The 13,032-nt window shown below is 39.8% G+C and overlaps 1 protein-coding gene across 5 annotated transcripts in view; it reads right to left on the bottom strand.

Moving 5' to 3' along the window:
- Positions 1-1,619: 1,619 nt before the first annotated feature.
- Positions 1,620-13,032, bottom strand: part of dnmt3a (DNA methyltransferase 3 alpha) — a 76,420-nt gene continuing 65,007 nt past the window's right edge. For 4 of the 5 annotated variants that reach the window (XM_011491990.3, XM_020714528.2, XM_020714527.2 and 1 more), the window contains 8 exons: positions 12,628-12,712; positions 12,406-12,551; positions 12,232-12,322; positions 12,010-12,158; positions 11,581-11,666; positions 11,415-11,484; positions 11,002-11,120; positions 1,620-7,733 (listed from right to left, as the gene is read on the bottom strand). In XM_011491990.3, the coding sequence (XP_011490292.1) occupies positions 7,592-7,733; positions 11,002-11,120; positions 11,415-11,484; positions 11,581-11,666; positions 12,010-12,158; positions 12,232-12,322; positions 12,406-12,551; positions 12,628-12,712 (888 nt within the window). In that variant the 3' untranslated portion in view covers positions 1,620-7,591. The remainder of the gene's footprint in view (positions 7,734-11,001; positions 11,121-11,414; positions 11,485-11,580; positions 11,667-12,009; positions 12,159-12,231; positions 12,323-12,405; positions 12,552-12,627; positions 12,713-13,032) is intronic. The other variant, XM_023952720.1, reaches the window with a different exon arrangement.

Genomic DNA, 13,032 nt, shown 5'->3' with positions numbered 1-13,032 from the left:
TTGTAAACCTCAAATAAATTACAATTTAGTCTGAGGTTAAACTGCTGTTAAACTACAGACCCATTTTATTCAGTTCTCCTTTCTAACATCAGTTTTTGCCATTTTCCAGTCCAAGATTTTAGTTAAAACAAAGCGGATTTTACCAAAATCATGTTTACAAAGTCATTCAAATTTACCGTAACAATTTAAGTTTTTGCCCAAACATTGGATCACATTGGCTTAGAGTTCTGAACAACAAAAACACAAAACTTTTACTCATGCGTGAGTGGGAAGAAATTCTTATGACATACGCAGTCATTTTTTTATTTTAGTTTCCCCTTTAGGTAAATGATTCTACAAAAAAACTTAAAAGGCTTAAAAAAGACAAACTCTGAGGAAAATTATGTTTTTTAACATGAAAAACTTACCTGAAAATTGCATTTCTGAGTATTTCTTCCATCAAATTGTTGTAAATCAGGGGCAGATGAAAAAAGAAAAAATGATCTTAATTCTGATGTAAAAAATACACTGATCAGAAGCTCCTCGCTCTGATCTCAGCAGGGGAAAGGGGGGCGGCTTTGTGATCCTACCCAAAACTCAGAGGTGGATCTGTAGTGACTAATCTCTAACTGCTGCTCTGCAGAAACTATGTCCTAGAAATTGACACGGGTTGTTTGATTTAGGCAAAAAACGGACATAATCATAATTAAAAGACCACTGGGAACACTTTAGATCAAAATATCAGTGGAGTGGGACTTTAAAGCATAGTGGCCACAAGTAGCTTTTCACAATAAAAGCAGTTCTGTTTCTATTAGGCTAACATTCAGAAAAACACGGTTCCTGACACGACACCCTGCTGGATTTAACAGATTATTATGACAAATACAAACGACCAGAAACTATGTATAGACAGGAAAAGACAATATGATCAGATTTAATAGCTGACTGGCCAAAAGTGTTTCATTTGATCTCTTTAGGAGAGCTTCAACCTTCGTTCTGTCGTTTTTTCACTAAAATCCTCAGGTTTTATTAGCCTTGAAGACGGCCGCATGGTGTTTGTGTCCACAGCTCCACTGACAGCAGTCATTTTTAAAAATACTGCAAATGTAAATGTCTTTTTCTTTAAGTAATCACTTTCTTTATTTTACTGAATCGGTCGAAAATCTGTCGATTTTCTGTCGTAATGCAACAATGCAATTTGTGTTTAAAAAACTAAAAAAAAAACTCATTCAGTTACCAGTAAATGCATTCTTCTCTAAATTAAGAGCATGAAGTTTGATATAGCATTATACAAAAACATTGGGTTTGATTATTATTACCAGATTTAGGTGAAAACTGCATCCAGGTCTTTATATTTTGATGTTTAATAAAACAAAACTAATTGTAAGTCTGGACATAAATGCTTGATGGATGTTTCAAAGCACAAACATTCAACTGGAGAGTGGAATATTTCAACTTTTTAATCCGTTTTCATTTTGACATGGCTCTCAAAAAAACCACCCAACTGCAAAAAAAAAAGGTCATTTTTACTCCACACAGGCCGAATACTTTACAAGTAATCAGCTGCTGAAACTAGAAAATACACAAATAAAATGACAAATAGAAAGCAAACACTAAAATCAAACGAGCGTCTCACAGAATCACAAGAAACAGTCTGTTTTTTTTATTCACGTCTCATTTCTTACATTGTTCAAGTACAAAGTTAAAATGCCTTTTTTAATTAGTTCATATTCATACAAGAGTAAAATAATAATAGTGCCTTTTCATTACTACGACAAACTTAAATACAGTCATTGTAAAGACAAACTTGATTTATACTCCTAACAATATATTTTTCTTATTTCAGATAAAATTTTAGCACCTTTTGAAACATCACCAGGTCCTCCTTTACCTAAAAGCTCATCTTTCAGAAAGTCCATGAGATGAGAGTCTGCGTGCGCCGCAGCGTTGTCTTTGTGGGTGTTGTGTGTCTGCGTGTGAGCGTGGTGGGCTGCGCGTGTGTGCGTGTATGTCTGAAAGTGTGTCAGTGTTTACAACAGCGCATCACTCAGCCTAAGAGCTGTCACGTTAGGCCAACAGAAACGTCATCACCGCGTAACCCTCATTCGCAAACGTTGAGGCGTTTCCTCGTGCTTTTGCCCTGCACAACCCTCAAACAGACGTGAGCTGAAATACGGCGCCCCGGGGACGCCGTGCCGTGAGGCGAGGCCTCCTTCAGTCTGCCGGTGGCATTACCACACGAGGACATGCTACAGGAACGGATGGAGTCTGAATTCAACACGGTGGCCCCCATGAAAGTGTTGGGTAATGTCGATACGGCAATGTTTGTGTCTCAATGACAAAATACGTTTAAGGGGATTTCATAGCAACAAGTATTTAAAGTTGTGTTGCCCGTGTGACATTCAATGACACAAATGTGTGCGGCACTTAACGCAGAGGTATCTTCCAACTTTTAATTGTGCTATATGTCTACAGTACACTAACCAAAACACACATCTGTAGGTGTCATCTGTCATTTTATGTGGTAAAATGTATTATTGCTGAGATTTAGTGCTCTGCCTTAAGGTGGCGCTCTCTGCAAAGGTCAGAGGTCGCATTGACGGCTGAACTTTTTTCCTTGATGTCACCAACACGTCTACCACGTTTTATGACTAAGTGAAAATAGAGTGAGTCTGGCCCTGTTGATGAAGGGTTTCTGTAGTTGCCATGGAAACATTATAATGATACAGGCTACAGTAAGGCTTTTGCCGCAACTAATGAGTTTGAGTGCATGCAAACCTATTGAGGCATAAAGGCATAACAATATATGAACAAAAATAAAAAATCTAATCAACAAAACAATTTTTTTTGTTTTTTTAAACAAAATTTAAGCAAATTCTACTGTAAGAGTTTCTCAAGACAAAGAAACGACAACTGGTATCTTCGTACTACCAACACAAAAATTTGTGTTTACATTCCATCTTAAACATTTAGCAAAATAAGAGTAAATAAAATGTGAAAAAAACAAATGTAACAGAAGTATATTTGTGAATAATGATAAACATGATGGTAAAGTCATCTAGCAGTACAGCCAGACCAATAATATTTATCCAGTTTAATGGTTTTAATTACTTTTTTCAACACTAATTGAACAAATTATAAATATCAGGATGTTTAGTTTTTTTTAAAGGCTTCAGCTTTAAAAAAAAAAAAAATTAAAGAGGTCAAACCTGACGAAGCAAAGTCCAAACAGCGCGCTATGAATACTGCAGTTAAAAAAACAATAAAAATGAAGCATTTTGATATATTTAAATGCTGTGCACTAAAAACGGTTATTTAACTATATTTGATGGGATTTAGGCTTTAAAAAATACATTTAATCAATTTTTGGAAAAAAAAGTATAAAGACATAATTTGTTTTTTCTGTAAAAAAGAAAAACGAATAAAAAGAATGTGGGTGCACTTTAAATTCTATGTTTCTCTCTCAGAGTAACAGATTTGTTGTTGATGATGTTAGGGATTTTGGGTGTAAAATAAATCTTTTTCTACATTTCTAAGATATTACTAGCCCTTTTGCTGTCAACTTTTCTCTTTTTCTTCTCCATTTTAAATGTTTTATTTTTTTTCCCTTCATAGAAAATAACTAAAAGATCCAGAAACAAACATTTCTACTGGTTTGATGCACATGTGAGGAGGTTTATGTGTTTTTTTCTCTGTCAATGATCTGTTCTAGGTCCAGATCTGCAGAATGGAGGAAAATTCTTGGTTTTACTTCCTCTTGGTTGGAACAAATTGAGAAGATTTATGCGAGGAAAAGAAAATCCTATTTTTCTGGGGGGGGATTGTGAGAAAAACCTTTGAAGTTGGCCTCATAAAGTGTTTGGATTTCAGCTCACCTCTGCTCTGAGGGTTTCCTGCAGCTCACCGTTTTCCCACCAATTTCTTCTGGCTTTCTTGTGTACATAAGAACAAGTCACTATACTAACTGTAATATATGCTTTCTCGAGCCCCTCTCTTCCCCATCTGCAGGCTGAGACTGAACTGAACTGAGCACCAACCTGGAACAGTACACACACACAATAACAGATTATTATTGTAATTCTTATTACCATATTATTATTATTATTATCATCATTACTCCCTAATCTAACATGGAATCTGAGATTACACTGACTGACATGCAGCACCTGGAAGGAGGGGGGGGGGTCAGATGGGAGTAAGGGAATGGGGGGGGGGGGGGGGGGGGTCAGGAGCACCAAGCAACGCAGGGTGATGATGTCACACCCAGCAGCGCCACAGGAAGCCTGGCGGCGACAGGCAGCCGGCGAAGAACACAGTGTGTATGCAGTTGTGTGCTGATGCTGTGTTGCAGGAGTTACAGCACACAGCTGAGTGTGTGAGTGTGTGTGTTTGTGTGTGCACCATAAAAAAGAGCAGAGTTTCAAAAGCACCTGAAGGTTGGTTGTGTGACAGGAGAGTCCACCTGATGGGGGGGGGGGGGGGGGGGGGACTCTGAACCTGCTGGTTTGTTGTTGGCTTGTGAGACTGTTTTTGTGCATGCGTGTGGCAGAGGAGAGTGGGATTGCATGTGTCCAGTTGTTAGCTGGTATCTGAGAAAGGTCAAAGGATCGGAAGGCTTTCCTGGAAAAGGTGTGGTCGTCTTGAGGACCACAAGCACCAGACTGAAACAGCCCTGTGTCAATGAACCACACGTCAGGAGAAGGAAGCCCCTCAGAGAGTCGGCGTTCATCCAGCCGCGCTCTCCTCTCTGAGCCAACGCCACGCAGGAGGCAGAGGGAAACCTCCAGACAGGATGTAGACCGGTACCTGTGTCGCATGAGGAGGCAGCTCTTATTGAAACAGGGTTGGAGTCCACAGCAAAGGCTCTGTTAATGTGGCGCGTAAGCTAAAGCAGGGTTAGGGTCCTGAAAACTGGACGAGAGCGGAGCTGAGGCACAAGACAGATGCTCTAAAAGCTGCTGAGAGGAAGAGGAGGCAGCTCCTGCTAAGTCCTTCAAAGATTTAGTTCCATGCTTCTCAAAGGGAGCGCCGCTCTGCAGGTGAGTTTCCCGTAAAGGTAAAGTCGTTCATGTCTGTTAGCGGATTCTTTGTAAGCATTCAAACTGGATATTGTCATATCTATCTGAACATTTTCACATGACTTGATCAAAAACCTAGGAGGCTATAGTTTCTTTCATCTTTTTTTACAATGCTATTGTTTATATCATCTAAATAAAATAAACATATGTGAGCAATACTAAGTACCCCCGCGGAGTGGATCAAAGAGTTTTAAAGAGGAAGGTTACAGACCACAACCGTTCACTTGTTTCTGACAGTTTCTTCTTCTTAGCTGCTTCAATGTTTGCAAACAAATTTTTATTGAAGGCTGCATTAAACTGGCAGCCATTTGCTGTTTTTATACCCTATGTTTGCAAAAAATACAAGCAAATCGCTCACATCTATTGTTAAGCACGGTGGCAGGAGGCACATGGTCTGGGCTCTTGCAACAACCGGTACCAGTCACTGATTCAACCAGGAGCTTCTCCATTCTCGAGGCTAAAGTGAGAGAACTGATCTAATACGAAAAAGTAGAGTGACATTTTGTTGCATAAGGCATTGGCAGGCTAACTCCTAGTGTGCACGGGATCAAAGACTCCTTTTTTAGCTGATTTGCCCGTAATTGTGACACAAATCTCTAAAGCTACGACACCAATCACAAAACACCAACGTTTCAGTTCGGCATAAATCTACAGTGTCAAACAAATCGCAAAGAATAAATATATGGACTTGTTTGCTTCCTCCTCACGAAGCCGTCTACTTTTTGATGCGCTTGTGTGAGGTAAACCAGTGTAAAAAGAGCACACGTTTGTTGGGCAGGAAGAAGGTAAACAGTCCATCTTTACAGCAGATCCATCCAGGCTGCCTGGTGGGATGAGACCCTAACCCTACAAACTAACACAGACTGATGGACGAAAGCGTAAAGATTTCTTTTACCGTTGTCTTAATGTACTCAACGCATGCTCAGTTAAATACCCACTGCAATGAAAATTGTGTTTTTGGTGTTTTTACCATGTTCTTGTAGCATCATTCTGGTGATGGAGAACACGGATAAAGAAAATTAAGCTTAAAATGTAGTATTTCTTTCCTAAAATCATTGTGAATCGGAAGCAGACGCCAGAATGCTTTCGGAAAAAGATCATATTTATGATGTGGCAAATACGTGGGGCAGGCCTCACAGTCTGCTCTGCTCCATTCTGATCATCCACTGTCAGACAAACAGATCCATGAACGTCTTTGTTTTCCTGATCTGAGCTGGAATCTGGATCTGAACTGTACGGATGGATAGCGCAGGTACTGCTCACCATTTCTGTTGCACAAGTAATGTGAGGTTGGGGGTGTGAGGGGCAGTAAGCAAGTGGGTTTAAAAAAAAACTAGCTTCAAATCAGATTGCTTTATGTATTTGAAACTAGACTAGTTCTTTGAGTAACCTGGTTGTTTAAAACAAGCTAAGCGTGATGGTAACAGATGACATCACGCAGGAAAACACTCGGTTTTAAGGTACTGCTGCTAACGACAAGATGGAAGGACGTGTACGTACTGAGTATTGCCCACAATTGTTTTTGCTTCATTTATGCTAAATAAGTTAAATTCGTCTTTAAGAAAACATTAAAAATTGCAGAGAAACAATCAAGTGCATATTTTTTAAATTAGATCTGAGTTTTTCTCATTTTTCATTAAAAATTTAGTTAAAATGTATGTGTGTTTATAGACTTTTGGAGTCTTTGACCCAAACTCACAAGCAGAAACTGGAGCAGCTCGTCCTCAAAGAAGCAAGGAACCTCAAACTCTATTTTTGCTTTTGGTCCGACAGAAGAAAAGCTTTGTACACCACCTCAGCTTGTCTTTTTTTTTTTTTTTTTGTCTTCAATCCAGCAGAAAAAGGCTGATCGGATGTTGACAGCCAGCCACTCCACTGTTTGCAATTGTCGGCTTGTTTTGGAATAAAATAAAAAAGTCAAACCAAACTGACAATGACTGAATCAACCAAAGAACGTTCAGTCTCAAAAGCACCAAAAACTGTAAAAGTGTTGTGTTGAAGTGGCACCATTTGCCTGAGCAGCACCACAAGCACTAACCGGTGTGTTTGTTTGTGTGTGTATAGTTATATCTGTGTTCATTGCACTGTAGTACACCAGTAGCATTGTATCTAAACAGGAATACAGTGTTACAGTTCAGAATGAGTCATTGGTGTGTCGTTCAGAAAAACACGTTTAAAACAGAAAGACTGGGGCCTCTCTGCTGCCCCCTTCTGGAGGTTTGAAGTTCCGCTGGTCAACACAGTAAAGCCAGAAGACATCATTTTCAAGGTTGGACAGGAGAGTGTGTGTATGAGGAACTACATTACAGAAACCCTGCACTGGCGAGAGTGTGTATAAATTAGAAAAGTAGCACCCGGGCACTAAGGTCAGCCAGTGGTCTACGTGGGATCTGGGGAAGAAGTTCTTTACATTGAGTGTGTTTTTGCCTGTTCAGTGTCATACCGCACCAGCCAACCTTCATGTTCTAGCTGCATACTGTTTGTAGTTGTCGGTGTGTGGAAAAAAAAAAAATATTGAAAGAGTTGTTGTATGACTAGTTGCAGGCGAAGTACTCCTTGAGAGGGGCGAAGAGGTGCCTGATAACAGGGACGCTCCAGGAACGTCCCAGCAGCCTTTGCCTGGCCAGACGACTCATGTTGGACACGTCGGTGTAATGAACGGGGAAACCAAACACCCTGAAACACAACATCCAACATCTTCATTAGAAAGGACAACAGAAAACTCACGAACACACCTGGCAGCTGTTGCACGTTCAAGAACGCACTGACCAGGGGTTGTTGGATGCGCTTTGAGCATTTGGTCTGTCGCTACCTGATACGAGCGCATGTACTAACAGTTGGTAGATGTAGGGGTGGGCAAATCGGTCTGAATATTGATAGTATTGATACCAAGGTGAAGTATTGATACTAACGGGATGAGATCGATACTTTCGTCACAGTTTTTCTTTAATATGTACAGTAACAAGCTTGAATTTACTTACTGAGTTCATGCAAGTGCAGTGTCTATTTATCTGCAGTTTTAGTCAGAGTGGGCAAAAATCCACCCAATGTGAGCAAAAACCCGCCTGATTTAAATGGAAAACTGCCCAATCTGTGTCAAAAGACACATTTCACACACCTAGGGGTGTGACAACTAATAGGACTTTAACTAACGGTACTAAAATGTTGCTTTTGTTAACTTTTTACTAGTGACCCTGTTGTTTCATCACTGACCTTATTTTAAAAATACATGTTTGTGGTGCTGGTTTTTAAGTGTTTGCACTAGTTGCAAACTAGTTGCACTAGTTACTGTTTTCTTCTTCTTATAATAGTAGTATGCTATTACTAATACACATGTTCTATATTTGATGCATGCTCAGTTCAGATTGTTGTAATTACTTTACAAACATTTTTATTTGCCAAAAGTCTCTGACCTGTGTTTTATTATACACTTAATTAACCAAAAACTGTGTTTTTCCAAAATGATTCTATGATCACAACATTTCAAAGAAACATTATTTGTTTTGGCATTGATTTCGGCAATACTAGCCCTGTAACTACTTGGTATTGAATCGATACCCAAGTTTCCAGCATCGCCCACCCCTAGCAAAATGTGTGAGCGGTGCAAATCTGGTGAATCTTGCTCTAGGAATTCTCTCTCCCAGCTCTATTCCGATACACGAAAGACTTGATGTCATAGAATTCCAGCCGGCCACAAACCACATTTATTCATTTCTCCCCTGTAATCACTCTTCAACCACTTGGCACTTCCACGTTTTGAAAATCATACGTCACTACCAAATCCGAGTCCCTGATTGGTCAAAGCTCAACCTGGTTAACTTTTGACTTGCGCACAGTTGCTGCACAGTTTGTACCTACAGCTTGAATTTATGTGTGAACGTGAGAGTTTTGAATGTAAAAGCAGAAAACATGCATATATGTTCATTTACATAGACTTGTCACTGGAACGCACGTTTCCGAGCCAAGTGCAAACCCAGCTTTAGAGGAAGGGATTTGGAAATCTATAGATAACATCTCAATGCAAGTTGGTGACATCTAATGGAAGTTACTGAATTATAAAGAAGTGCATCCTTTTGTCATGAAGCCACCATGAAAAGGTGAAAACTGTAGGAAAACAAAACCAGACGACCAGATTTGATCACCTTCAAATGAAATAAAGCTCAACACTTGGACCTCCAGCCTTCAGAGATTTTTTTTTTCCGATTTAACGAAAATATATTTGGATTATTTTTTTTTTAATTTATTAATAACATGAAAGTTACAATATGAACATTTATTAACAAATTAAACCTTTAACAGTCAGTGTAATCCTTTCTTTTTGTTGCAAAATGAAACTTTAAACTCCAGTCTGAAGTCATACCACGATTAGTCAACTTTGCATTTGTTTTTACATGTCTTATAAAAGGAGTGTTTTAAGAGCAAATAAAAAAAAAAATGAAAAGAAATTGAAATGAATCTAGCTGGTTGACAAAAACATTTCTATAGTGTCTTGGTAGGAATTCACTTAAACTGTTTTCTCACAGCGTTTGTCCAGATGCAGGACAGGCCACAAAAGAAAAGAATAACTTCTAACCCTCTTTCTCTCAAAAATCAAACTAAATACAATCCATACATCCACATTACAAGTTTTTTTGTTATCATACGTATAGATTCTCATTCATTCCGATCGATTCCTAAAGAAGAACGTAAAAAAGTAGCCAACTGGACTTTTTATCTGTATGTTAAACTCCAGTAGTATTCCATGGTCCGGGTGAATACTCGATTCTGATTGGGTGCTGGGTTGAGCTTTTAAAAAGTGATAATGCACACCTAAAAAAGACGTTTCAGCCACATAGCATAAATGTTCTATATATAGGGGGTGGGAGGTGTGAAAGGGGTGTGTGTGTGTGTAGGTATGGGGAGGTGGGCTCTATTTTAGTTTTCGTGCTTGTTTTTATATCATTAATTTTGTTTTGTTTTAATGTGAAGCACTTTGTGTTATGCTTTAATAGGAAAAGTGCTACATAAATAAAGTTTGATATGATTCGATTACTGCGCCGGCTTTTTTAAAACAACCTTTAGCTTCATCATCTGGACAAAAACAAGCGGTAAGAGGTGAACTTTCTCTCTGAACTGATGCTTTATTTAACCCATCTTGACCATCGGCATAGATGCATCATTTTCCTTTGCCGCTGCAGTCGAGGCCGATGCTGCTTAGCTGCTCCACCCAAAAAATAGGCCGACAAAAAATAAATAAATAAAATAAAGTACTAAACACTGATTGAATACTTATTTCTTTTGGAAGTAACCATGGTATAAGCGTGGTAAAGGCCTTTAAAGAGCGCATTATCAGAATTAACGCACTTCGCCAAAGTCTAAACGTTCGACACGATTTTCAATGAATTTAAAAATCTAATAAACAGGTTTTGAGTCAAATTACTGTATTTGTTAATCTGACATCTGTCCTCATCTGACAAACTGCATGAAATTATTGTTTGCATGATTACATAGTTGATCCAACTGAAGAGATCAGATCAGATTCTTAGTGGTGTGCGTGTAAACAGGCTGATCGGGATCCCATTTTTAATTTTTGTGTTGTTCCGTGACTTAAAGATTTACGTAAATCTGCGTACCTTTTTGCGTTTAGCAGCACTGCTGACCAACATTTTGTGCGATGATGAAACACAGCATAATGCCAAGTATAAACATAAGTAATTAAAAAGGAAAACTCTTATTCCCACTAAAATGTTTCAATTACTTTCCACATTAAGAGTTAAATTTTAGATTGTTGATAGAAACAAAACCATTTTTTGGTTCTTATTCCAAAAGTTTCAATACATTGAAAAGAAATGACTAAATAACGTCATTAAACAGTTCATATTAAACTTGGAACTTTAAGTCAGAAACTTTCAAGAAAGGAAAATCCCTAAAGAGAAGTTGTAAAGGTTGAACTTTGACCTCGTACCTTTCCATCTCAGTACACCATAGGATGTCCTCCTTGTTGTCCATGTAGACGGGGAAATGCTCGTCTTTCCCCTGCTTCACAGAGTTGGAGCGTGTTGTTATCGTACGCAACTTCTCAAACTGGAATAAGCATCCAGAACCAAACACACACACACACAAACAAAACAAACACATACAACTTTTTTTAATTCTACAGCTACTCTCTTTTTTCGAAAAGAAAAGAAAGAACAAACAGCTTCACTATGAAAGGTTGAGCTTTTTTTTTGAAACCCAAAAAAAGATGAAAACAAAAGTGTAAATGATGAGAACATTTGTGTAAAAAAAGGATGAAAGCTAGTCAGACCACACCCACACACACAAAATAAAAAACACTCATGTACTTCAACACACTCGTGCACAAACACGCACACATACCTTGGCTGTGCGACCGTGCTCCAGGCATCCTTGGAGGTCCAACCTGTCGTTGGCCATAGGCGTCAGAGGTCTGCAGAACGGCAAACGGAAAAAACATTTCACATTTCTAAAACAAAACCCAGGAATTTGAGCTGAGGTCTGCATGAAGCGGCTGGTGTTTCTTTACCTGGACATGCCAGGCAGGTTGCCCCAGAAGTAGCGGGCGCGGTGGGCAGCAGAGACTTCCTTGGCATCAATCATCACTGGATTACACTGAAGACAAACAGAGAAGTTCATTTAACATGTAAGGATTGTTTTTCCACTTTTTAGGACTTTTATCAAAAGTAAATCATTTTAAATCGGAAATTTGATTCAAGACCTTCACCATTTTTGAAAGATTTTCAATCCTGATGTTGAATCACATGGTACATTAAATTCCTTCATTACATAACCAACTCCTGCCGCTCTGCAGAAACTATGTTCTATAAAACAACAGGTTTTTTGATTTTCAATCATATGTGATTATTTTGTCGTACATTATCCCTCCAAAAACCTCCATCTGATCAATAACTGTATCACTGAGCATGTGTGTCCTCATCTTTGTGAGTTTGTTTACCTCTAAAAAGCGGGAGATGTCCCGCTTGTCGCTGACTCCCATAGCGACTACATTCTCAAAGAGCCAGAAGAAGGGCCGCTCATCGCCGGGTTTTGGCCGAGCCTCGTGCAACAGGCGGTAAAACTCAAAAAACAGGCGACCGGTTCCCTCTGCAGGAACAAGGGTAAACGTCAGAGTCTTTTCCAGGACAAAAGCGCACTCTTCCATGTTTCCACGTCTCACCGTAAAGACCTTTCCTAGCGGGGTTCACGATGGAGAGGTCATTGCAGGGGCTTCCTCCAATCACCAGGTCAAAGGGTCCCCACTCTTCAATCTGGCAGGAAACACTTTTCATCAAATATCAGGAGTCACCCTGCTGCAGCTGTACGGGTGCAAACACGAGGAGACTCCACCTACATGCCTGCGGGTCACGTTCCGTACGTCTCCCACATACATGATGCGGCCCTGGTGTCGCACAATGCCGACAGTGATGGAGTCCTCGCACACTTCTGATGCCACGTACTTGTCCACCTGGATGCCCAGGTCTTTCAGCACCAGCAGGCCTGGGAACAGGGAACTTTTTAGTGTGTCTTTGAATCCAGACAGCGCCAACCACCACAAGTTTGTGTTGGTGAATACCTGTGGCGATTCCATCAAACAAGGAGAGGACCCGGATGGGTTTCCTCTTTTCTGCTGAGACCGGAGGATACAGCTTCGCCGGCTCCTGCCAGACAACCAGAAGAAACCTTTAAATGTCTTGATCCTGCATGGCCACTGGTTAGCTCAAACAAATCAACAACACAAGTCACCCACTACACAAAACGTTAACCTTCAAGCTACGTTGGCAATTAATGTGGTTGGCGTGTGAGGGGCGACCAGGTTCTAAGTCAAAGTACAGATGCGATCAGAGGTCCTGTGGTGCACTCTGAGCATCAGGCGCAGTGCGTAGCGGTCTGCCGATGCCCAAATGCCCGATCGGATGGTCGATGTTTCAATGTTTCACTTTGACGAAGAAGTGTCAACCAATCAGGAACAACGTGTTAA

The sequence above is a fragment of the Oryzias latipes genome, chromosome 24 (genome assembly GCF_002234675.1).
Source record: "Oryzias latipes chromosome 24, ASM223467v1".
NCBI lineage: Eukaryota > Metazoa > Chordata > Actinopteri > Beloniformes > Adrianichthyidae > Oryzias > Oryzias latipes.
The sequence above is the reverse complement of the archived record's forward strand: the minus strand, read 5'-3'. Positions and strand labels throughout refer to the sequence as shown.